Source organism: Nyctereutes procyonoides, unplaced genomic scaffold (genome assembly GCF_905146905.1).
Source record: "Nyctereutes procyonoides isolate TBG_1078 unplaced genomic scaffold, NYPRO_anot_genome, whole genome shotgun sequence".
NCBI classification, from domain to species: Eukaryota; Metazoa; Chordata; class Mammalia; order Carnivora; family Canidae; genus Nyctereutes; species Nyctereutes procyonoides.
Window position 1 is genome coordinate 39,377,258 of NW_026575044.1, and position 26,796 is coordinate 39,404,053.

Genomic DNA, 26,796 nt, shown 5'->3' on the forward strand with positions numbered 1-26,796 from the left:
GTGCTTTTTGACACTTACATGAAGGCTTGCCAAACTTGACTTAAAGCTTTCATAGTACGTAGGGTCACTGTTAATGTTTCATCTTGCCCTATCAAGGCAGTTGAACAAACAAGATATGCAGGAATAGGGACACGTGGGTGGCTCAGTGGCTGAGTGTCTGCCTTTGACTCAGGTCATGTTCCCAGAGTCCCAGGATCAAGTCCCGCATCAGACTCATTGCAGGGAGCCTGCTTTTCCCTCTGCCTATGTCTCTGCCTCCCTGTGTGTCTCTCATGAGTAAATAAATAAGATCTTAAAAAAAAAAAAAAAAGATGTGCAGGAATAATATTATAGCACAGAATTTAAGTGATCTTTCTTATTAGAACCCATTAGGGTACCTGGCTGGCTAAGTCAGAATATGTGACTCTTGGGGCATATTCTGGGTGTCTCAGTCAGTTGAGCATCTTCATTCAGCTCATGTCATGATTCCTGGGTCCTGCATCAAGCCCCGCATTGGACTCCCTCCTCAGTGGGGAGCCTGCTTCTCACTCTCCCTCTATACTACCTCTTTTGTGCATTCTCTCTCTCAAATAAATAAATAAATAAATAAATACATAAAATCCTTAAAAAAATGTGACTTTTATTTTATTTTATTTATTTATTCATAGAGACACAGAAAGAGAGAGAGAGAGGCAGAGACACAGGCAGAGGGAGAAGCAGGCTCCATGCAGAGAGCCCGACATGGGACTCGATCCCAGGTCTCCAGGATCACACCCCGGGCTGAAGGAGGTGCTAAACCACTGAGCCACCCAGGCAGCCCAGAACATGTGACTCTTGATCTCCAGGTTGTAAGTTTGCGTCCCATGTTGGGTTATAGAGATTATAAAAATAAAATTAAAAATTAAATTTTAAATTTTAACTAAAAATAAAATCTTGGGACACCTGGGTGGCTCAGTGGTTGAGCATTTGCCTTTGGCTCAGGGTGTAATCCCAGGTTCCAGGGATCAGGTCCCATGTCTGGCTCCCTGTGAGGAGCCTGCTTCTCCCTCTGCCTATATCTCTGCCTCTCTCTGTCTCTTATGAATAAATAAATAAAATCTTAAAAAAATAAAATCCTAAGAAAAAGAAAAAAAAAAAACATAAAAAGAACCTGTTGGGCAGCCCGGGTAGCTCAGTGGTTTAGCGTCACCTTCAGCCTAGGGCGTGATCCTGGAGACCCGGAACCAAGTCCCATGTGGGGCTCCCTGCATGGAGCCTGCTTCTCCATCTACCTGTGCCTCTGCCTCTCTCTCTCTATGTATCTCATGAATAAATAAATAAAATCTTTTAAAAAATAATAAAAAGAATAAAAAGAACCTGTTGACATTTAGCAACAGAGAATAGAAAAACCAGCCTACTGGTTTATTGTAAAGACATATTTTTTTCCTTGGGGCTCCTGGGTGACTCAGGTAATTAAACATCTGACTCTTGGTTTCAGCTCAGGTCGTGATCTCAGGGTCCTGAGGCTGAGACCTGCAATGGGCTCCTCACTCAGTGTGGAGGCTACTTGAGATTCTCTCTCCCTCTCCCTCTGCCTCTCCTGCTCATGCTCTCTCTCTCTCTCTAATAAATAAGTCTTTAAAAGAACAAAAAGGAGAGAACCTAGTCTGTATCATACTGATTGTTAAAGCAGTTCATGTCTACTTTTGTAAATGTTCCTTATGCACCTTTAAAGAATGTGTATTCATGGCTGGGTGCTGAATTCTCTATATATCTATTAGCTCAAGGCACGCCCTCTCTAAGGAAGTACGTTTGAGCTGAGATCTGAATGTCAAGAAGGAGCCAACTCTTCGAACATCGGGGAAGAAAGGTTTGCAGGCAGAGAGGACAGCAAGTGTGAAGACCCTGATGTCAACAAGCTTGGTTATGTCCCAGGAGCAGAAAGAGGGCATTATGAATGGAGTGTAGTGGGCTAAGATCCTGAGAGGAGGAAGTCAGAGGCCCATCAAGTAGGGCCTCAGAGGCCATGGTATGGATTTTTTATTTGACTTGATTTTTCTTTTCTTTTTTTTTTTTTAAGATTTATTTAATTGAGAGAGAGAGCACACATGGGGTTGGTGAGGGGAAGGGGAAGAGAGAGGGAGTGCCCCAAGCAGACTTCCTGCTGTACATGGAACCCAATGGTGGAGCTTGATCTCATGACTCTGAGATCATGACCTGAGCTGAAACCAAGAGTCAGACGCTTAACAACTGAACCACCCAGGCACCCCATGGACTTTTGATTTTAACTAGCGCAGTATATTCACTAACCACTTACCAGGTGCTTTTCTAAGCACTTTGTATAAGCTGGATGTCAAGTACAAATTGATCTCATTTTATACAATGGAGGAATCATTTTGATATTAAAAGTACTTTAATAATAAAAAAAACAGCAGAAAGGAATAGTCTTTTCTTGCAGAACAAAAGTTCAGAGAAAGATGGTTGCTGACATTAGCTTAACACATCAAGAATGTCAGGGCCTAGATTTCTTGGACTTTTCCTCACTGGTAAAAGATAGCTGCTACATTTCTAGTCCTTTCATCTGTAATTCAGGGAGGAAGGCCAGATAAAGATGGGCAGGTAAATAAAGCTTTTAATGCTAAACATATTTCTATTTTTTTTAAGATTATTCAGAGAGAGCGAGAGAGAGAGGCAGAGACACAGGCAGAGGGAGAAGCAGGCTCCATGCGGGAAGCCTGATGTGGGACTCGATCCAGATCTCCAGGATCACACCCCAGGCTACAGGTGGCACTAAACCGCTGTACCACCGGGGCTGCCCGAAACATATTTCTTTTCTTTTTTTTTTATTATTTATTTATTTATTCAGAGAGAGAGAGAGAGACTGAGAGGCAGAGACACAGGCAGAGGGAGAAGTGGGCTCCATGCAGGGAGCCCGACGCGGGACTTGATCTTGAGTCTCCAGGATCAGACCCCGGGTTGCAGGCGGCGCTAAACCGCTGCGCCACCGGGGGTGCCCCCTAAACATACTTCTAACAAAATTGGGTTCTGTTGGTAAGAGCAAAGAATGGATATTGGGTAAGTGACTAGCAGTGTATGCTCTGGAACCCATTTAACCTGAGGTCTCCAAAGTTTTGTATTTTCCATGTTCTGGCTCATAGTTAACCTCAGTCCATCTTTAAATAAAGCAGGAACACATAGACAGATGTATATCACATTTTTGCATCAGGGATTTGTGATCAAATTTATTTATTAGGATCCTATCTATATAATTCGATGTTTTGGGGTCTCAAAGTGCCAATCAACTACCTCTGGGTTTTGAATCAAATTGATTAAGACAAGTGGAGTTAGATTATCAGTTTTATCAGTGGTAAACTAGATCAAAGAACATAGTTTGGATTGGAAGATAAACTGGAATGCCTCTGTTCCTTCAATGCACACTTTAGGACAGGTTTATGCAAATAATTGAATGCACAGAACACATTTGCCCAATTTGTGGATCTTACACAATAAAGAAAGCCACACAATGTGGAGTACCTCACCTCTATGTCTACCTTTCAGCAGATGCCCCTGGAGAAGATCAGGATTCCTTGGAAAGTGAGGTACACAAAATGACCAAGTCTCTTTGACCCTCAGTATTTTATAGGCTGTATTCTAATTCATGGGCTTAGGCAGGAATGTGAAAAGAGAAAAAGATACGTTGCCCTGATACGAAAGATAATTTTTAGGTTAAAATTTCCACGGATGTTCCTTGAGGGTTGTCATTTTATGAGAATATTTAGTAAAGATTAGGAACCTATTATAAAAGTATGACTAGGAAACTCAAGCATATTATTTCTTACTGAAATATAATCCACAATAAATCCAAAATACATAATGATCCAGAAAGACCTTGGCCTAAATAAACATGCTTCTCATTGAAATACAGTATGTTCTCAGCAGAATGTTTGCTTTTTCTAAGTTGGTTGCCAACAAAACATCTACACACACAGAGACTGTCAATGTTACACAAAAAAAGGGTAAATATACATAGAAGATACACTCTTGAAAGGGAAGATTGCAGTTTAGTGGGTGGGAGAAACTAGATCAGAGGTGAAGGTGACTAGTGGTAAGTAGATATGCAAGTGAGAGGAGTTGATCAAGACAGAAGATGTAAACAATCGGTCTCTTTGGTGGTTAATTTTATGCATCAATTTGACTGGGTCACAGGATACCTAGATATTTGGTTGAGCATTATTTATGGGTGTGTCTCTGAAGGTGTTTTGGGATGAGATTAGCAACTGAGGAGAGGGATTGCTCTGCCCAATTTGGATGGACATCATCCAAGTCATTAAGGGCCTGATTAGAAGGTGGAGGAAGGCTGAATTTGCTTTCTGATTGAGCTGGATATAGGTCTTCTGTCCTCAGACTAGAACTTACACCATCACTCTCCCAGTTCTTAGGCTCACACCAGTGGTTCTCAGGTCTTTGGACTCAGAATATAATTACAACACCGGCTTTCTTAGGTATCCAGCTTGCAGGAGGCTGATCATAGGACTTACCAGGCTCCATAATTGTGTGAGCCAATTCATTGTAATAAATTTTTGTATGTAAGCATCTCATTGGTTGTTTCTTTGGAGAAAGTTAATAAGGTTTCCCCTGAAAGCTTATTGGTTTCCTTTAATCTACAAGCACATTGAGATTCTTATTAGCCAAAATCCCTCAGATGACGCAAATTACTTCCAGCAAGAAGAAACAAAAACAATTATCAAATGCTTTAATCGGGCAGTTATGGGGAAATAATACAATTGCCAGACCCTGGCTCACATCTTAAAACCACAGAATAGAGCCCAGATTCAGATTATGCAGGGCTACATATCAGTCTGACAAGCAGATGTGGAAGTGACTCTTGTTTAATTGGAAACGCCTGTATCGTCACTGAAATTGTGAAATCTCCTCCCTGACTTAGGCTTTTGCAGGGGGTGGTGGTGGGGGGGGGGGATAGTTGCTAAATGACCATTAATTGCCGGAAGCTCTAGGTTTGGAAATCTTTGTCAGTTGCCTTCCTTTGGTTATTTTGGCTTCTAGAATGAAAATGTTTCCTTGTTGTGGAGAGAAAGGCTGATTTTCTTCAGATGAATCAAATTAACCTGAGAGGTCCCCCAGAGTGGAAGGCTCAGAGACAGCTCTCTCCCTCAACAGGCCAGCTCTGTCACTATGAAGACAGTTTATAGTAAACAGCCAGTAGATAATTATTATGAGATTATGGGAGTGATTTGGAACAAGAGCTCATAAGCAGGCTTTGTTTCTGAAAGCGTATAGCTTGTTGAAATTCTATTTCAGTCATCAAGATCTTTATTGGATGTCTTCTCTCAGGGACAGGCCAACCTAGTGCGGTTGTTCCTCACCAGACTAGTCCTGGGGTAGATGTAGATAAAAAGCTATTTGATGTTTAATTTTCCTGAGCCTCATTTTATGCAGGTGGAAATGCTGTCCTACAGTGATTTTAATGATTGTCATGTTTTAAAATGTAGCAGTGATCGGAGAGAAAAATTGCCATGCAAAGCCAATAGGTACAGTTTAGTATCTTTAATTTGGCACAATATGAATATCGTGCTTCCTATTGTTATGGCAACACAGAATAAAAGTATTAATATTTAAAATAATTAAAAGTATTATCCAAAGATAATAATTGTCGGTGATGCTGTGAAAATTGGAACCTTTACACATTTTATACATTGTTGATGGAAACATCAAATGTTACAGCCACTTTGAAAATAGTCTAGCAGTTTCTCAAAATCTTAAACATAGTCATCATATAATCCAGTAATTCCACTCTTAGGTGTATCCACAAGAAAGCTGCAAACATGTTCACAGAAACTTGCACATGAATATCCACAGTAGTTATTACTCATAACAGCCAAAAACAGATATAACCAAAATGTTTGTCAACTGACAAAGAAAATGTGGCATATTCGTACCATGGGAAGTACTGGGGCAGGGAAAAAAATAAATGGAGTATTGACACATGCTACAACTTTGATTAACCTCGAAAATATAATGCTAAGTCAAAGAAGTCAGTCCCAAAGGACCACACATTGTTTCCATTTATACAAAATGTCTAGGATAGGCAAATTTAGATCAACAAAAAGTAGATTGGTGGTTGTCAAGGGTTAGAGGCAAATAAGGGGAGATTGGAGGTTCATAGCTAAGGGGATGGATTTCTTTTGGGGGATAATGAAATGTGGGAATGGATGCACAACCGTATAAATATACTAAAAGCCATTGAATTTGCATGCTTAATGTGGGTAAATTGTATATGTTAATTACATGTCACTAAAGCTGTTTATAATACCCAAATGTTAACAATTCAAGCATGTTCAAAGAATTAAAAATGAAATTTTAGAAAAAATAAGGTTTAAAATCTACAGGAAAAAATTATAATAAAATTACTCAGAATCAGTTATTTTGGTATATTAACTTGAACTACAAAATATTTTCCACCACTGACATAAATATAATTCTCTACACCAAGTCAGGTAATTTAGTTATCACTTGAAACAACTTATCCCCAGGAAGTACTATTTAAAAGGTCCACATTCTGTGGGTGTTTGTCATTCATCCATGGATCCCCAATGCCAATGCTCAGATGGCATCTCCCAGTTCTTCAGGAATATAACTCCTAACATTTAATAAAAAATAATCATATTCAAACACAACTGCCAAATACTGCAAAATTTTTGTCATCATTCTGTACTTCAAGAGACATGTCATATAGACCTTGGTACACTCTCAACTGAAGTGAAAGGGGGCGTTTCTCTGTTGCTAAAACCAGGCAGCCAGAGGTAGCAGAGTAGGAAAAGTTGGAAAGTAGAGCATTAAGAGGATGAGAGTATAGGTTGCCTCTGAACAAATGATTTTGAGGAAATTCTGTACAGGAAATGAGGAAATGAGCGCTGGCCAGAAAGCTTACAAATTTAGACCTTTTCAACCACTTGAAGCAAAGTGTCTGCTTGTTTCCATAATCCACCCCTTGACTCCCAGAACCTGCATTAACTAACCACACCAAACCTACCTCCAACTCTGCAGCTTCATTCTGCAGGACCACATAAGGAGCCAACTTGACCAATCCAGGTATAAACAATGAGCTGTTAATCTTCAAGCAAGAAGAGAAAAGAGCTTTTCTTCTGGGGGAGGTAGAGAGATGGTTAGGCTGTGCAATACCAGTGTAAAAGAGCCGAATGTCAAAGTTTCAGAAATCTTGTGAGCTAGTTGACAGCATGTTAGTAGTTTGAAATTGCCATGGTAGAGGAATCAGCAAATGCTACAAATCATTTAACATTTACCAGCACACCGTGGGCCCAGAGGTTTTGAGTCTCTGAAACTTTCCTTGGAAGCCTTAAGTTTTACTAACCGAATACTTAAGGAAAATAACTCTTGTGCCTACACTCACCAATGTCATTTTCAGAGACAATGTAGCTGAAGTGATAGTACTTATGTTAATATTTTTTTCCTTTAGCCAATTTTTAAAGTACAGCTTTGAAGATATTTCCTTTTAAAAATGCATAGAAATAGTAAGTTGAACCAAATGAACCAAATGAAATGAAAAGTCAAGACAATTAAGTACCGAACTTTACAGAACTCCAGATCTATTCTTCAAGTAATTTACTTAACCATTCCTCTAATTAAGAATGTACAGGGTTTTCTTTCAATTAAGGAATTAACATTATAGGGATCCCTGGGTGGCTCAGCAGTTTAGCGCCGCCTTCAGCCCATGGCGCGATCCAGGAGACCCGGGAGTTGAGTCCCACATCGGGCTCACTGCATGGAGCCTGCTTCTCCCTCTGCCTGTCTCTGACTCCCTCTCTCTGTGTCTTGTGAATAAATAAATAAAATCTTAAAAAAAAAAAAAGAAATTAACAGTATGAAAATCTTTATGACAAATATCTGTCAACTTTTTTTCCCCTGGGACTCTCAAATGGAATCCTGGACCTAAAGCAGAAAAAATTTTAAGGCTTTTGAAATAACTTCACAAAATAAAGTTTTCATTTTCCTTCCCATTAGCCTACTCTATAGTTTTCTACTTTCCTAGCAATGAGCACTATTACAAAATTACTTGATAAAAAATGAAATGTGGCTGAAAATTGCATGAGTATCAAGATAATTTCCTCATATATTACTATTTTACAATGTTTGGTATCTCATAAGGCTAAGTTCTCCCACTCTTTTCTTTTCTCTAGAAAAATGATGTATCTCCTATAGCCTCTTCATTCTTCAGAATGAACACCAGAATCAATATACTAGTCAAGAACAAAGGGTTCTTGGACAGACTTGAATCTAAATTCCAGCTGCTTAAAAACCATGCAACTTTAAAATTGTGCTTAAAAACTGTGGGACCTACCCATCTGAAAAGAGCAAACACCATCTGCTACACAGTTGCTCAGAGTGTTAAAAGAAGTTAACATGTAAAGGGCTTAGCATAGAACCTGGTAGATTAAGCACTCCAGTACTTGGCAAATGACAAGGCCACTAAAAAAATCCCTTTGTGAGTTACATTAGATTTATAAAATAATCAGAAAAACCTAGCACAAAATTAGCATTAACATACTATCAACAGAGAAGTTATTTAAAAATTCACTGGGGGCGGGGTAGGGGGGGGCAGCCCCCGTGGCGCAGTTTAGCGCCGCCTGCAGCCTGGGGTGTGATCCTGGAGACCCAGGATCGAGTTCCACGAGTTCCACATCGGGGTCCCTGCATGGAGCCTGCTTCTACTTCTGCCTGTGCCTCTGCCTCTCTGTCTCTCATGAATACATAAATAAAATCTTAAAAACAAACAAACAAAAAAATCAAATTCGTTTAAAAAAATAAAAATAAGGGGATCCCTGGGTGGCTCAGCGGTTTAGCGCCTGCCTTTGGCCCAGGGCGCAATCCTGGAGTCCCGGGATTGAGTCCCACGTCGGGCTCCCGGCATGGAGCCTGCTTCTCCCTCCTCTCTCTCTCTATCATAAATAAATAAATCTTTAAAAAAATAAAAATAAAAATAAATAAAAATTCACTGGGGGGAAAAATTCACCGGGGGTGGGTGGGTGAGGGAGTGGTGGAGGGGTGAGACACCTGGGTGGCTCATTGCCTCAGTTGGTTAAGTATCCAAATCTTGATTTTGGCTCGCATGGTGATCTTAAGGTGGTGGGATCCAAGCCCCCCATCAGACTCTCCACAGGGTGTGGAGCCTGCTTAGATTCTCTCTCCCTGTCCCTCCCTCTGCTTGCGCACATGTGTGCTCTTAAAATTTTTAAAAATTTCAGCAAGATAAGGTCAACCTGGCTGGCTCAAGTCAGAAGCATGAGACACGGTTGAGTTTGAGCCCTACATTGAGCGTAGAGATTACTTAAAAATAAAATCTTAAAAAAAAATTCACCAGGATAATTGCATTAAACCTATAAATTGTTTTTTGTTTTTCCCACACTGCTATATGGTACTTGTCTTGGTTTTGAGACTCAGGAATTTTTTAAGCTAGAACTGATTTTACTACTGTTTCCACAAGTGCATAAAGAGGAAAAAGTTTTAGAAAACATGGAAAATAGGGACACCTAGGTGGCTCAGTGGTTGAGTGTCTCTGCCTTCAGCTCAGTGTGATCCCAGGGTCCTGGAATCGAGTCTGGCATCAGGCTCCCTACAGGGACCCTGCTGCTCCCTCTGCCTATGTCTCTGTCTCTCTCTGTGTCTCTCATGAATAAGTAAAAAAATATTTAAAAAGAGAAACAAAAAACACGAAAAATCTTTAAGGAAAAAGTGGTTATAGTAGCTCATAGGCTCTACTTCTTATAAATCACACTATAATTTCTATTTGGTTCATCAAATCTAAAATATCAATTTTTAGATGCATTTGTTATTCTATACAGTAACCAAGAAACCTGCGGATACCAAACCTAAATTTCCACCACTCAAGAAGCATTTCAATTTCAGAAATATTAAAATGTATCTTAATCATACATAAAATACTGTTATAATCTTTTTTTTTTAATTTTATTATTTATTCATGAGAATACACAGAGAGGAGACAGAGAGGCAGAGGGAGAAGCAGGCTCCATGCAGGGAGCCCGACGTCCGGGGTGTCCAGGGTCACGCCCTGGGATGAAGGCAAGCTCTAAACTGCTGAGTCACCCGGGCTGCCCAAATACTGTTATAATCTTAACAAAATGTTACATGTGGTCAATCCTCATTATTCATGGATTCTGTACTTGGGAAGTTACTTACTTGCTAAAATTTGTAACTCCAAAATTAATACTCATGGTATTTTCATAGTCCTGTATGAACATGCACAGAGCAGCGAAATATTGTCATCTGATATGCACACGTTCCAGGTGAGGTTGAATAAAGTGACACTCTGCCTTGTTTCATCTTACTGTAAACAAATGTCCTCTTCATGATCCACTTAGTACCACAAATTTTTTGTATTTTGCATTTAAAATGGCCTCTAAAGGCACCTGGGTGGTTCAGCGGTTGGACACCTGCCTTCCACTCAGGTCATGATTCTGGGATCAAGTTCCACATCAGAAAAAAAAAAAAAAAGTTCCACATCAGGCTCCCTGTAAGGAGCCTGCTTCTCCCTTTGCCTAGGTCTCTCTGCCTCTGTGTCTCTCATGAATAAATAATAAAATAAAATAGCCTCTAAATGTTGGCAAATTGAATTTAAATTTTAAAAAAAGTAAAAAAAATATATTAAAAATATAAATAAATAAATGGCCTCTAAGTGTAGTGTGGCCTTGTGTTCCTAAACACAAGGCAGCTGTGATGTGAGGCACCTGGCTGGCTTGGCTGGTAAAACATGCAACTCTTTATCTCAGGGTTGTGAATTCAAGCCCCACATTGGGCATAGAGCTTACTGGGGTGGGTGCAGGTGCGGAGGCTGTGAGGTGCCTTTTGGAGGAATGTGTTAGAAGAGTTTTGCTCAATCATGAGTTATAGTGCTGTTGGTTGTGAATCCAATGTAAAAGAAAGTATATTAAATGTCTTCAAATATAAAACAAGGTTATATATTGATCCATTGATGAAAATGTGACCAAAGGCCTATAGAAACCTAGACCTGTATTTTCCCTAAGAACAATGGTTCGATATTCACTAATTCAGGGTCCTTACCAACTTTATACAACTACTAAAGAACTACTTTAATAAGAATCCACTGTACTTGACATCAAGACTTTGCTGTTATTTTTATAGAATGAATCACTAATATTATATACTAATCTTATCCAAGATACATGAAATACACAAATGAAACTTTAAACCTTTACTAAAAAACTTCAAAGAAATGGAACACTACCATATTCTTACACAGAAAATAGTAAATATTGCAAAATTTCTTCCTTTTCAAAGTATATCATATTGGGGCAGCCCGAGTAGCTCAGCGGTTTAGTGCCGCCTTCAGGCCGGGGTGTGATCCTGGAGACCTGGGATCGAGTCCCAGGTCGGGCTCCCTGCATGGAGCCTGCTTCTCCCTCTCCCTGTGTCTCTGCCTCTCTCTCTGTGTGTCTCTCATAAATAAATAAAATTTAAAAAAAAAAAAAGGTATACCATATTTGTGGATCCATGAGAATTTTCACATAAAATAATGAAGACCAATATTAGACATTCTTTTCTGTTGCTGTTTTCATTGAAATGTCTTTGGAAAATGTCTATCGATTTAAAATAGAGTTTCTTCATGTTAAGGTAGTATCTTTTGGTTTAGGTTTTCAGAAACAAATGCTGTATGTTATTAAGTATTATTCTGACACCTGTTAGAGCAGATCATGTGAATTTTGACTAATGCCTGTATTAATATATTTCAAAATACTAAGCCATCTTGCATAACCCAACATAATCATGGTAGATTAAAACCTTTCTAGATAATCTCTGCACAAAATTTCCTTCACATTTAAAAAACAAAAACCCCATGTGCAGGATTAAATGTAAGTACAGATTTACTTCCCCCAATCTTCAGGTTTTTTCCTTAGCATATAAATAAATGGTATAAGCTCTGCAAGGAACTGCATATCCTGAGAGGTTATCTTTCCCTAAGCTTAATCAATTCCAATAATTAACAAAAATCCTTACTAACAACTGGAAAAGAATCCAATTTTGCTGTCAAAGTAGGTCTTTTTCTTTTCTTTTTGTTCTTAAAGGATTTCTTGTGAAAGTACTTGATAAAGGAACCACTGACAGGTATATTTCACATTATCAGGTTTTGACACTGCTCACGACTGATAATCTAATGAATGTTATCTGCAATTTCAAGTCAAGAATATAAAATTATATTGAGAACCTTAAAAAAAACAAATTCCATTAATAAGGACAACAAAGTCTAAGACTCCTGAATTGGAAGAGGACTATCACCTTTTACTAAATATGCAAGTCTCCATAAAGTAAAACTTAGGAAAAGGGAATCAATTTTACACCCCAATCCATGGGACATTAGTTTCTGAAATACCAAAAACAAAAACAAAACAAAACAAAAAAACCCTACTTATTTCACTCATGGGTAGGTTCCATAGAATGGAATCAAAGTAAAACAATAAAATGCATATTCACTGCATGGGAAGTAAATAGGTATATATTCTACATACATACACAAAAAATTTTTAATTCAAAAATTAAAATCCTGGTCTAAGCATGGAATTATTCTGGGTTTGCCCGTAGTAACACTTAACTCTTACTATGTAATATCATGAATGCTTATGAACTACTAAAATTTGAGAGTCAACACACAACTCTGTCCTACAATTATGTTTATTAAAAACTGACATAAACAAACAAAACCTGTACAAAAAATATCCCCAATCATGTATCACTTTGAAATAGTAATCTTGAGAGACATTATCGCCTAGGACCCCCTCTTCCTCTACCCCGACCGCGTCCTCTTCCTCTTCCCCGGCCTCGGCCTCTTCCTGCAACTAAGAAAAGAGAAAAAACAAGGTCAATTCTCTTCTACACTAATTGTTACCTGGGCCACCATAAACAGCATCTACAGGAAAGAAAACTTTAACCCAGCTTCTCTCAAATGTGACCTCAGTCATCCCTCCCAACACATTATCAAGCAGAACCAAAAACTGCTGGCTTACAAAGATATTTTTGCTCCATTTGATTTACTGAGAAATTCATCAAGTTTTAAATTATCTTTCTTTTTATTATGTCTCAAATTCAGTACAAAATAAAATCCAGATGATCTGAACCTTACACAATATGGAAGAGATATATCAACAGAACAGAACATGAACATCATGTGCTAGATTTTTTTGTTATTGAATAGTCCAAACAAATTAATTCAAAGCTAAGAAAGTTTAAAATACATTACATCCAACAATCTTATGACTCTTGAGACGTTTAAAGTTATTTGATCCAATCATAACCAAGTACTTTAAATCTTATAGCAACACCCCGTCAGCTGGTCTCCTAACTGTACTTGAGTATTACAGTGACAGAAAACTCATTTCTCAAATGAACTTACTTCAGTCTTTGGAGAGCTAGGAGTATTAAAAAAAAAAAAAAATCCTGACGTGAAGCTCAAGCCAGTCACATTCTAAACTTCCACCCATTGTTGCCAACTAGCCATACAAAGAAACAAAGTCTAGGACTTCTGTTAAAACAAGGAAGCTTAACAGCATTGATCTCTAATTCCTTCTGAAATACTACTCATGACGGAAAAGGAGTAAAAATGGTAAATAATCCATAAAGAAAAAGAAAGAGGAGGGACGCCTAGGTGGCTCAGCAGTTGAGTGTCTGCCTTTGCCTCGGGGCGTGGTCTCAGGGTCCCGGGATTGAGTCCCACATCGGGCTCCCTGCATGAAAGCGTGCTTCTCCCTCTGTCTATGTCTCTGCCTCTCTCTCTGTGTCTCTCATGAATTGTTTTTTAAGATTTTATTTATTTATTTATTTATTCATGAGAGGCAGAGAGAGAGAGAGGGAGGGAGAGAGGGGGAGAGAAAGGCAAAGACACACGCAGAGGGAGAAGCAGGTTCCATGCAGGGGCCTGATATGGGACTCCATTCTGGGACTCCACGATCATGCCCTGGGCCAGAGGCAGGCGCTAAACCGCTGAGCCACCCAGGGATCCCCTGTGTCTCTCATGAATGAAAAGAAAAAAAGAAAAGAAAAAGAAAAAGAAAAAGAAAAAGAAGAAGAAGAAGAAGAAGAGAAAGAGAAAGAGAAAAGAAAAGAAAAAAGAAAAGAAAAGGGAGGAGAGGAGAGGAGAGGAGAGGAGAGGAGAGGAGAGGAGAGGAGAGGAGAGGAGAGGAGAGGAGAGGAGAGGAGAGGAGAGGAAGAAAGAGAGAGGGAACACAGTGAAAAATTTCAACAAATTTTTAAGTCAGAAAGAAGACTAATAACTGTAAATGTTTAATAAAGGAAGAATAACTCTAAGAAGACTGAAGACCTTAGGAGCCAAGGGTGAGATGAGGCAGGAGGCTAAAAACGAACAAAATGGTTGACAATCATGTGGAGCAAAAGAATGGTCAGTCCTCTCTTCCCCACCTTGCAAAGGTATTAATTTCCCTGACAGGTAGGTAGGCAAGAAAAGGTAAACTAAACCTAAAAACACTTCAGTCTTCAGATTTGAAAATATTTGCAAAGTGGATAGCAGCAAGAGACACAGAACTGAGGAGAATGAATTTAGCATTTTTCAGGCTATGGGTTGCAACCTAATTTTTTTTTAACTAAAAGAGCATAGAAAACATATAGACATTTGCACGTATTAAGACTAATTCTTCCTGAGATTTTTGTTTTGGTTATATGCATGAATGGGCCATGATGCAAAGTATATTTCTTAGTGGAAAGAGGGCATAAAAGTCTCAAAATCAATGTATTAAGTGACTGTCTACAAAACACCCAGCCCTTTCTCCTGCTCTACTCCTATAATGCTGGCTGCTAGGCATTATCTCCTACAATAGATGAGCAGAATCTTTTTGTAGGAGGGGTGGGGAGTGCAAAGCTTCAGAAATGACTCTAGCTCCTGAAATTTTGGGTCTCCTCAGTGAAGAGGCTAACTCACTTCTGAACCACCCTACAGTGAGACTCAAGCTTATGGGTCCAGCCTCCCCTCCCAGAACTTCTCTTCCTAGGATTCTATTATTTAAATAAATGGTCAAAGTACAAGATATTCAAGTCAAGCCTATAACATAAAGATCAAAGAGAGCAAATTTGGGAAAGAGAAAGATCAGTCAATCAAGAAACAAACTCTTAACTATGTAAAAGAACAAACTGATGGTTACTAGAGAGGAGGGGGATGGGGAGATGGGTGAAATAGGTGATGGGGGTTAAGGAGTACATTTGCCACATATCGAACTGTTGAATCACTATGTTGTACACCTGAAACTAATATAACATTGTATGTTTACTAACTGGAATATAAAAACCTGAAAAATCTTGAGTATGTCTCTGCCTCTATCTGTGTGTCTCTCATGAATAAATAAATAAAATCTTTAAAAAATAATGTTTATAATCCTTCAAACTTACCAGCTTCCCTTTTCTTAGATTTCACCTTTGGTTCAACATCCACAAGTAGTGTATCCAGAGGTAAGCTGTCTGGTAGAATGAAATATCGAATGTTATTTCCTCGAATACTCAGTGTTTCCAGTTGTACCGGTTCTCTATTCTTCAAAGTCATTTTCACAGCTTTAAGATGTGTATTCATGCTGACATCTACACCTACAGGGGAAAAAAGAGAGAGCTTATTAGCATGATAAAGAAGGCAACCAGTAAATCTATCAAGCTGCAGTAAATAACACAATACAAAAGAATACTGCCCATTCTGCTACACTCTAGGACACTGCCTATTCTGTAAGACTCTAGGACACAATTTAGTACAACTGGTTAATGGGTGAATGTCAATATAAACCAAAAATCCTGTCTTCAGAGATTATCTCTAGTACATTAATGTTTTGCATGATTAGGTATGCTTACAGATGTGAATGCAGCAAGCCACGGAGGAACCCTGAGTGATACCTGACTCATTCCCACTGTGCCCAGGTATTCTCATCTCAGGGTTTTCTCACTATCTCCATAACTTCCTTATACCCCATGTCACCAAGCTGTAAGTCTTGTTTTATTTTTTATTTATTTATTTATTCAGAGAGAGAGAGAGAGAGAGAGGCAGAGGAAGAAGCAGGCTCTATGCAGGAAGCCCGACATGGGACTCGATCCCAGGTCTCCAGGATCACACCCCGGGCTGCAGGCGGCGCTAAACTTCTGCACCACCGGGGTTGCCCCTGTAAGTCTTGTTTTAAATAAAAGATCCTATATATATTGCAGTATTTTCCTTGTTACTAGGAATTTAACACGTCTTTTTAACTGCTTTTTGAAGGAATCTTACTGTTTTTAGTACTTTAATTCCCAAGTTGCACAAGTTTTGAATGCTCTGCCTCAAACTATTTTTCCATTGCTTTTAGTGTGAGATTTTGTAAAAGAAAAGCACAATTTTCTAGAATGAGTATTATGGCATTATCTTAGAAATACCCAATTAATTTCTATTCCTACAAAGTTAGACCAGAAAACATGAATTCTCTTAACTTTCCTAACATCCACTTCAAATAGCAATTATGGTCAGTGCCACAGGGTCACTAACCATGTTATTGAAACCTCATATTATTCTGATTTCCTTTAAAACAATTGGTGTCACATACACAAATATACTCATATACTATCAGTTTAACACTGTATTTCTACAGTGTTAAAAAATTATTTATAAACTTAAAATATTTCAGAGACCAGGACCACGTTTGACAGCATTTTCATTCATTTGGCTCAGCAATTCTTTTGCAATTTTGCAGGGAACACTTACAACAAGTGAAGAATCTCAGTAGCCTTAAACTATACATACAATTCATTAAAGCAAAGAGTTAAATATGTAAGAAAAAAGACTGAAAGAAAATACTCTCAAATACTCCACCTCCCATATCCCATATATATTTTTACTCAAGGTAATCAAACATGATAATCCCATCCTCTATCTTCAAGGACTTTGCAACTTAACAGGGAACACAAGATTCTAAAAAAAAAAAAAAAAAAAAAAAAAAAAAAAAAGGAAAAAAGAAAGTAGACTTTGGAAGATGCAACATCTTCCAGAGAAAGAGGAACACACACAGGCAAAAGCACAAAAGGCCTGGGGGAAAAAAAAAAAAAACAACAACAACAGGAAAACAGAGGTCACATAAGATAACCTGAAGAATTCAGCTTGGTCTTAGCACCAAGTGCTTAAGGTAAGGCTTAAGAAGGCAAAAAGAAAAAGATGTCTACTACAACAATGTTAAGTAATCAAAAAAGAATTCTGGCCTTAAAGGTGGAAGAGGTGGGGAAAAAGAAGTGTTATAAAGCTGTCTAATGTCCATACCTGTGATTGTTCCATGAACCTGTGTTCCATTCTTTAATTCGATGGTTACAGTTTCGTGACTCAATTTCATCAAAAATCTGTAAAAACAGTTAGAATATAATAAGTGTTCACCTTTAACATTTTACAGTCTTTTTTAAGTCAAAGGGTTAAATTTCTAGACTGTTCAAAATCTGCTATCGATGGACCTGTATCTATTCCTATTACTAGGGATCCCTGGGTGGCACAGCAGTTTGGTGCCTGCCTTTGGCCCAGGGCACGATCCTGGAGACCCAGGATCGAATCCCACGTCAGGCTCCTGGTGCATGGAGCCTGCTTCTCCCTCTGCCTATGTCTCTGCCTGCCTCTCTCTCTCTCTCTCTCTCTCTCTCTCTCTCTCTGTGACTATCATAAATAAATAAAAATTAAAAAATAAATAAATAAATATTCCTATTACTAATCTGCATAACAATTTCAGCCTTCCTTGAATTATATCCTCAGTATTTATGAAGGAGCATTAATAACAGAAACTGCCAACTAGACATTCTGATTCTCTTAAACCATCATACAGCTTAACCTCCAATCTATGCATAACAGATCCTAAAGTCATTATAATCCACAAAATTGAAACCAAGAAATTATATGAAAGTGGTCAAAAGGTACAAACTTCCAGTTATGAGGTAAATTAGTATTAGGAATGTGACATACACCATGATGACTACAATTATTAACTCTATTGTACAGTACATCTGAAAGTTGCTTAGAAAGTAGATCCTAAAAGTTCTCATCACAGAAAAAAAAAACATTTTTTTCCTTTCTCTTTTTTTAGTATCCATACTAGATGATGTATGTTAACTAAACTTACTGTGGTAATCATTTTACAATATACATAAGCCAAATCACTATGCTGTACACCTTAAACTTATACAGAGCTGTATGTCAATTCTCACTAAAGTGAAAAAAAAATCATTACTGGTCATAAAAAATTACACATTTCCTATATGTATACAAAGGAGAAGTCTCCCTTTCTAATTCCTCTTCATGTACATGGGGAGATTCTTCTAGACTGTTTTATATGCACTAATAAGCATATACATAAAATGTTTTTATGCAAATTGGGACATAACTTAATTGACTTCTATACCCTGTAATTCTCATTCAGCAGCTTATATTAAAAACATTTTAAAATACTGTGTATTTTATTGTGGGTGGCTCAATTGGTTGGCTAAGTATCTGCCTTAGGCTCAGGTCATGATCCCAGAGTCCTGGGATTGAGCCCTGTGTGCTCAGTGGGGAGTCTGCTTCTCCCTCCTCCTGTCCCTCCCCATTGCTTGTTCTTTCTTTGGCAAATATTTATTTATTTATTTATTTATTTATTTATTTATTTATTTATTTATTTATCAAATAAATATTTAAAAAGAAAAAGAAATACATATGTTTATCACGAATCCATTTATACAAATCCTTAGCAACACTAATTGCTACCAACATCTTTTGTCAATTCTACAGAGAAAAAAAAGAATTTGTTTTCCCCTTTCACTCGTAAGACTTAACACCTTTTCACGAACATGGGAAATTTGTATTTCTTTTCTGAACTACCTATTCACAATATTCACACATTTTCTTTTTCCTTTTTTTCCCCCGCATTTTCAATTAGGTCAAAAAAATTTTTTTTTCATTTTCTACCAGTTTGGCCATAGCCATTCAAGTTTGTGGTTTTCATTTTTAGTGTTTTTTTTTTTTTAAAGATTTTATTTATTCATGAGAGACAGAGAGAGAGAGAGAGAGGCAGAGACATAGGCAGAGGGAGAAGCGGGACCAGAACCCCAGGATCAGGCCTGAGCCAAAGGCAGATGCTCAACCACTGAGCCACTCAGGTGTCCCTAGATTGTTAAATTTGTGAATACTTCTCCTGGATTAATCTGTTTAAGAAGAGGTTTCCCACTTCAAGACTGTAAATAGCCGTTTTCCTTCTCGTTACCTTTTTTCAAGATTTTATTTTTTTTGAGAGAGAGAATGTACATGTGCAGGGGATGGGGTAGAGGGAGAGGAAGAGAACTTCAGGCAGACTCTGCACTGTGTGTGGAGCCCAGCACAGGGCTTGATCCCACTACATCCCATACATGGGAACAACAGATCACGGCTAGAGTGGAAACCAACAGTTAGACGCTCAACTGACTAAGCCACCCTGGTGCCTCTCTTCTAGTTTTCTGTTTAGAGTTTTAATCCACTTGGAATTCATCTCTTTTCTGTGCAGCATGAGGTAGAACTCTGCCTTTATTTTTTCCAATTAGACAGCTAGTTGCCTCAATGTTTACTGAATAATCCATTCATACCCCCACTTCATCTAGTCTTTTGTTCTCCCATACCTATTATTATGAAATATTTCAGAAAAAGAAAAATGGAAATGTTCGCAAATTATTAAATGTTACCATTTATGTGGGAGTGTCCCCACACAACTTATACTTTCACCATATTATCTGTACTTATTTTCTAATGAGGACACACTCCTACATAATCATAATACCACAATCACATCCAGGAAAATGAAGTAATCCTGCAATATGATACAACAATGTAGTTCATGGTTTCTAAATTATAATTCATAATAAATTAAAAATTTCTAATTTAGAGTATAAATTTCTAGTTTATAATACATTGTATACCCTATTATAGCATCACACTGAATGGTACATGTAGAATCACCTATTTCACTTCCCCATTAGACTACTTCTAAGGGTTAAGGATCAAGATCTTTATATCTTTTTTTCTTTTTAAGACTTTTATTTATTTATTAGAGACACAGAGAGAGCGAGAGCGAGGCAGAAACACAGGCAGAGGGAGAAGCAGGCTCCATGCAGGGAGCCCGATGTGGGACTCAATCCTAGGTCTCCAGGATCACATCCTAAGCTGAATGCAGGCACTAAATGCCGGAGCCACCAGGGCTGCCCAAGATCTTTATATCTAATCCTGGGTGGTCACAGGCACTGACAGCTGGCTGAAATGCTTCACTGATTAACAGGGAAGAAATCTTAAAATGCCACTTTTTTAGTGGCACAGTCATCAAAAAGAGGGGACACTTGGTTTGGGACTTATCAAGTCTCAGATTTTAAAAAGTTACTCTGCCCTGGGATGCCTGGGTATCTTAGTGGCTGAGTGTCTGCCAAAGATCAGGTCATGATCCTGCGGTCCTGGGATGGAGTCCCACATCAGGCTCCCCACAGGGAGTCTGCTTCTCCCTCTGCCTATGTCTCTGCCTCTCTGTGTGTCTCTCATGAATAAATAAATAGATCTTAAGAAAAAAAAGTTAACCTGTCCTTGTTTAAATATCCATGTATCAAATCCTTTTCATATTTGTTGTCAAGAAAATAATCTCTCAATAAACTGTTAATGTGTTATTTCATTGGACAAGAATTCTTTAAGCTCTAAGTTTAATAATCACAAAGCTATATTAGCCTAGAAATTTCATCTAACAGTTTCTTTCCATTGTCAAGATTTGGTTTTTAAAAATCTTCTATTTTGGAGCACCCGCCTGACTCAACAGGTAGAGCATGCAATTCTTTATATCTAGGTCATGAGTTTGAGCCCCACATTGGGCATATAGTTTACTTAATTAAAAAAAAATCTTTTAATTGTCCCCCTTAGCAATAAAGTTTAACTTTTCTTAAAGATTTATTTCCAGAGGGGGGAAGAGAGGGAGAAAGGAGGGGAGGCGGGAAGGAGAGAGAGACAAAGAGAATATGAGTGCACAAGAAAGTGTTCACAGGAGGGGGGAGGCAAAGGGAGACAAGTAGAAAGTAGACTTCCTGCAGAATGGGCAATCCCATGTGGGGTTGATCCCAGGACCCTGAGATCATGATCTGAGCCAAAACCCAGAGTTGGACGCTTAACTGACTGAGCCACCCAGGCGCCCAATACTTAACTTTTATAGAAACTCAAATCATTTGTGGAAATAGGATTAAAGACAAGACGTTTTAGTAATCAATCTACCATATGAAAGTAAAAAGGAAAACTAAGGTAAGCAAAATGGTTTCTGAAGGAACCAAAATTCATCAAGTCCAAGGATGTTTCTTTGACAAAAATTTATCATTATGTGGTAGTCCCTGTGCCTGACAATGAGGACCAAAAAGGAGTAGGACTAGGGACGCCTGGGTGGCTCAGTGGTTGAGGCTCTGCCTTTGGCTCAGCTCAGGTCGTGTTCCTGGGGTCCTGGGATTGAGTCCCACATTGGGCTCCCTGCATGGAGCCTGCTTCTCCCTCTGCTTGTGTCTCTGTCTCTCTGTATCTCTCATGAATAAATAAATAAAATCTTAAAAAAAAAAAAAAAAGAGCTACTAAAGGGTTTCTATCAATGAAGTGGAGTGCCAGGGTCATATTCACAGTGGAAGACAAATTAGGTGGCTAGAGCAGTACACAGGTTAAAGTTACAGTTATCAAAACATGGGAACAATAGATCAATGAAACAGAACAGAGTCCAGAAATGAATCCACATTTATGTAGTTTTCTACAATTTCTACAGTACCAAAGAGACTGTCAAAGCACTCCAATAGGCAAAAGAAAGTCTTTTCAACAAATGATGAAATCTATGGTAACAGGGGTTTATACTCCCTAAAAATATGGAAGAACTAGAAATCTATATAGAAAAAAATGAACCTGAAAAAAAAAAATGAACCTGGATCACTAATTCACAACACTTACCAAGCTTAATTCAAGAGAGATCACAGGCCTAAACATAAAAGTTAAAATCATAAAGCTTTATGAGGAAAACATAGGAGAATAACTTCATGGTTTGAGGGTAGACGAAAATTTGACAGTACACAGAGAATAATCATAAAAGGAAAAGCTGACAAATTAAAACTTCCTCAGAATAAGCTTCTGCTCACCAAAAGACATTCTTAAGGAAATGAACAAAGAAGTCAAACTGGGAGAAATTATACCCGACAAAGGACTAGTATACAGAATATATAAAGAACTTCTACAACTCAATAATAAAACAACACAATCAAAACCAAACACTTCACAAAGACACACGAATGGCAATAAGAAGGTGAAAGTGTTCAATTTCATTAGTCATTAGGAAAATGCAAATGAAAACCATAACAAAACACAACTACATTGAAATGGCTAAAATTAAACTGACCACAAATAAATGCTGGTAAGGTGTGGAACAGTGGGAATTCTAATATACTGTTGTTGGAAGTGAAAGTGGTATACAACTACTTTGGAAAATGGTCTAGCTTTTTTTTTTTTTTTTAAGGGGTGAGGGACAGCAAGAGAGAGAGAGAATCTTAAGCAGGCTGAATGCCCAGGGTGAGCCCTGACTTGGGGCTTGATTTCACAACCCTGAGATCATGACCTGAGCCAAAATCAAAGAGTTAACTGATTGAGGGCCACCTGGGTGGCTCAGCAGTTGAGCATCTGCCTTTGGCTCAGTGTTAGGATCCCCGGGTCCCGGGATCCAGTCCCACATCAGACTCCCCCACAGGGAGCCTGCTTTTTCCTCTGCCTAGGTCTCTGCCTCTCACTATGTGTCTCTTGTGAATAAATAAAATCTTCAAAAAAGAATTAAAAAAAGAGTTAACTGATTGAGCCACCCAGGTGCCCCTGGCATTTTCTTACGAAACTAAATGTTTTATTTATCCATGCTATGATTTAGCAACTCCACTCCTAAGTATATACCTCCCAAAATAAAAAAGGCTTGCACAAGAATGTTCAAGGCAGGGTTTTTTTGAAAGATTTTATTTATTTATTTATAAGAAAGAGAGGGGGGGCGGCAGAGACACAGGCAGAAGAAGCAGGCTCCACGCAGGGAGCCCGATGTGGGACTCCATCCTGGGTCTCCAGGATCACGCCCTGAGTAGAAAGTGGTGCTAAACCGCTGAGCACCCGGGGCTGCCCTAGAATAAATGGTTTTCTTTTTCTTTTTTTAAGATTTTATTTATTTATTTATTCATGAGAGAGAGAGAGAGAAGCAGGCTCCATGCAGGGAGCCTGACCTGGGATTCAATCCCCGGTCTCCAGGATTAGGCACTGGGCTGAAGGTGGCGCTAAACTGCTGTGCCACCAGGGCTGCCTGCAAGGCAGTTTTAAAGAAAATGTGTAACTTTTAACTTTTTAAAGAGTTTATTTTTTTTAAAGAGTTTATTTTTAAGCAACCTCTACACTCAATGCAGTGCTCAAACTTACCTGCTCTACCTAATGAGCCAGCCAGGCTGTCCCGAAAATATGTAACTTTTAAGCATACAACACATTACTATTTGCTAATAAAATGAAACACATTACTGATACAAGTCACAATGTGGATGAATCTCAAAAATATGCTGCATAAAAGAAATTTTACACAAAAAAATGCATACTGCATGATTCTACATTATATGAAATTCTACTGCAAGCAAAACTAAACTGCGATAGAAGAAATTGATTGCACTGGGGGTATGAGAACAGAGACTGACTGGGAAGGGCTTGAGGTTTTGGTAATGCTCCATATTCGGTATCTCAACAGCGGTTTGGGTTATACAGATGTGTAAATTTTTCAAAACTGGCAAATGTACATTGTATTTCATTGCATGAGATAGTCACCTCAAGAAGTAAAATTAAAAACCTTGGGTGGAAATAAAAGAAAGCTTTTATGACTCAGTGGTGCCACTGGAATGAATGACAGCAAAGGTATCTTGGCAGAAAAGAGTTATCCCAGCTCAGAAATCAAACAGATATGAATTCTTTCCAATGAATCCTTCACTTTGAATTCTTTCTTACTGAAACTTAAATATCCAGATAATATCCTTCATAGTACCCAAAAACACACCGTTTGCATAGTATCCTTCAGGATCCAAATCCACACTAACTGAATTAAAAAACCAAAGAAAATTGGATAATGCTGGGGATCCCTGGGTGGTTCTGCCGGTTTAGCACCTGCCTTCAGCCTGGGGTGTGATCCTGGAGAACAGGGATCGAGTCCCACGTCGGGTTCCCTGCACGGAGCCTGTTTCTCCTTCTGCCTGTGTCTCTGCCTCTCTCTGTCTCTCAAGAACAAATAAACAAAATCTTTTTTTTTTTTTTAAAGAAAATTGGATAATGAGAGATACTTCTATGAGGTAGGTAAAAACTGTGAAAACCTGGCCATTTTATGAGATTATTAAGAAAGATGTCAAAGTAAACTCCCAGGTTTTTGGTTAGAGTGACAGTAAGGATGATAGTGCCATCAACCACTGTACAGAAATAAGTCAACCAAAAATGCAGTTAGACAAATACTCATTTTCTTGGAACAAAACATATTCACCAGTAAGAAGAAATTTTATTTCTACAGTCTAAACAAAGAATAGGGTTCAGTACAGCCTTTAAAATTTTCAGGAAAATTGTGTCACAACATGCAGTATCTTTAAATGAGATAAACGGATTCCAAAGAGTGTGACACAAAACTATAAGTAGATTCAAATAGGTAGGGACTGAGAAATTGTGAAAATATACTTTAAATTGTGGGGTGTTTTTCTCCAAAGTTACAGTTCGACTAAAAATTAACCTTAAATGCCTTCCTTAAGAACTCCGAATACATATTGAGGGTTTTATACGTTATTTCAATCACACTAGAAACTGTCTGTCTTCGCAAAATAGTTCAAAGAACACCTTAAAAAAACAAAATCCACTGCCTGTGCCTAGTGTAATAGGTGCCCAATAATTGATTGATCGCAATAAGACTAATCTTGATTCAGACAAAAGACTAGCTACATTCATAACTAAATTAATCAGAAATATCCTCTATGTTCCAGGCTCCCCGCCTCAAGGAAAAACACCAAAACCTTATCTGCAGATAGTTTAGAATGAATTACTCAAATCATAAACCTATAGGCTCAACTAACCAATGAAGTTTAAACACAAGAGAATAGTGATCATCTGCTAATCAGCCACAAATACGTAAAGTGACTCTGCCTGACGTTGGGAGATTCTTCCTGAATTAAAGTCCTATTTTGTTTTCTTTTTCTTTTATTTTAAAGATTTTATTTATTTATTCATGAGAGACACAGGGAGAGAGAAAGGCATAGACACAGGCAGAGGGAGAAGCAGGCTGCATGCCGGGAGCCCGACGTGGGGCACTCGATCCTGGGTCTCCCGGATCACGCCCTGGGCCGAATGCGGCGCTAAACCGCTGAGCCACCCAGGGATCCCTAAAGTCCTATTTTGAAGGGAAATGGGAGTTGGGTAATCTTAACTGTAAGGAGTCATCAAAATAAGAAAAGAAAGAAAGAAAGAAAGGAAAGACCAAAAAACCCTAATTAAATCAGAAGTCCAATCCTGATTTAAAACATTTCGGAAATGGGTTTCATCATTTCCAGATGAACCCCTGCAGCTTCTAAGTACATTCTAAAAGCTGGTTAACGGGACGTCTGGGTGGCTCAGCGGCTGGGCACCTGCCTTTGGCTCAGGTCGTGATCGCGGGACCCAGGATCGAGTCCCACGTCGGGCTCCCTGCATGGAGCCTGCCTCTCCCTCTGCTCTCTATGTGTGTCTCAAATAAATAAATAAATAAATCTTCAAAAAGATAATAAATAAAAGCTCGTTAACTTAATGCAACGCGTACAATTTTCCTTAGGTCTCCCACGTTCTCCGGGAGCGTATAATTTAGTCGTCTTTGCTGGTCCTGAGGGCTGAGACCGGCCAGAAAAATCATCTAGACTAGAGTACGAGTTGTAATGAAACGAACGTCTTCTACCAACCGCAAATAGAAGCCTGTAAGCCTGGCGCCGCCGCCTTGCAGGCCTCTAAGACATTAGGGGGGAAGAAATGGCCAGGCCTTCACGTCCACAAGCCTGAAGACGCGGGGGCCGCGCGCCGACGAGTCTGAAGCCCCGGCTGCGGCGCCCGCGGCGGCGCGGCCAAGCTGGGGCCGGAGCGGCGGGAGCGGCGGGAGCGGCGGGCGCCGGAGGCCGTTAGCAGGCCGCGCGCGCACGCGGCTTTCGCGCCTCCCGCAAAGGGGCAGCGCGGCCTCCCGCTCGCCGCCCAAAGCGTCACAGCCCCCACCCCGCCGGGCTACCCCCTCACCTCACGAGCTTCATCCTAGCGGCGCCGTCGCTCTTTCAGCGCGTTAATGTACAGAACCGGACTACCCAAGCCCGAAAAACTAGGAGTATGAATGGCCGGAAACCCCACTCCTCGGGCTCGGACGTAAAGGGCGCGAGGAACGCTGAGAACGCGAGGCGGAAGCGCCGAGGCCCCCGGAGCCGCACTCCCTTCCGGCCGCGCCCAACCTCACGGCGGCCCCTGGCGGCTGGAGGTGTGCCTTGCGCCTGCTGAGCGCATCGAGAGCCGGTCCAGGAGGAAAATTCCAATAAGGGCGGGGATTTGAGGAGCTCAGATCCAATTAGTGGGCCGGGCCGCGGGCCGCGGGCTCAGAGTACTGTGTTACGGAGCAGTAAGTATACTCGCGAAGGAAATGTAGTTCTGACAAAGCCCCAAAAATTATGCAAATTCAGCTCCAACACCGGGAATGTCCCTGAAGAAAATCACACAGTTTAGCTTATTATTTTTACATT

The 26,796-nt window shown here is 39.4% G+C and overlaps 1 protein-coding gene across 1 annotated transcript; it reads right to left on the bottom strand.

Moving 5' to 3' along the window:
• Nucleotides 1-12,681: 12,681 nt before the first annotated feature.
• On the bottom strand, nt 12,682-26,467 carry SNRPD1 (small nuclear ribonucleoprotein D1 polypeptide). Its single transcript, XM_055323457.1, has 4 exons — nt 26,306-26,467; nt 17,294-17,370; nt 15,421-15,612; nt 12,682-12,863 (listed from the first exon to the last, which is right to left on the bottom strand). The coding sequence occupies exons 1-4, from the start codon at nt 26,317-26,319 to the stop codon at nt 12,787-12,789; spliced, it is 360 nt and encodes a 119-aa protein (XP_055179432.1). The 5' UTR covers nt 26,320-26,467; the 3' UTR covers nt 12,682-12,786.
• Nucleotides 26,468-26,796: the final 329 nt, after the last annotated feature.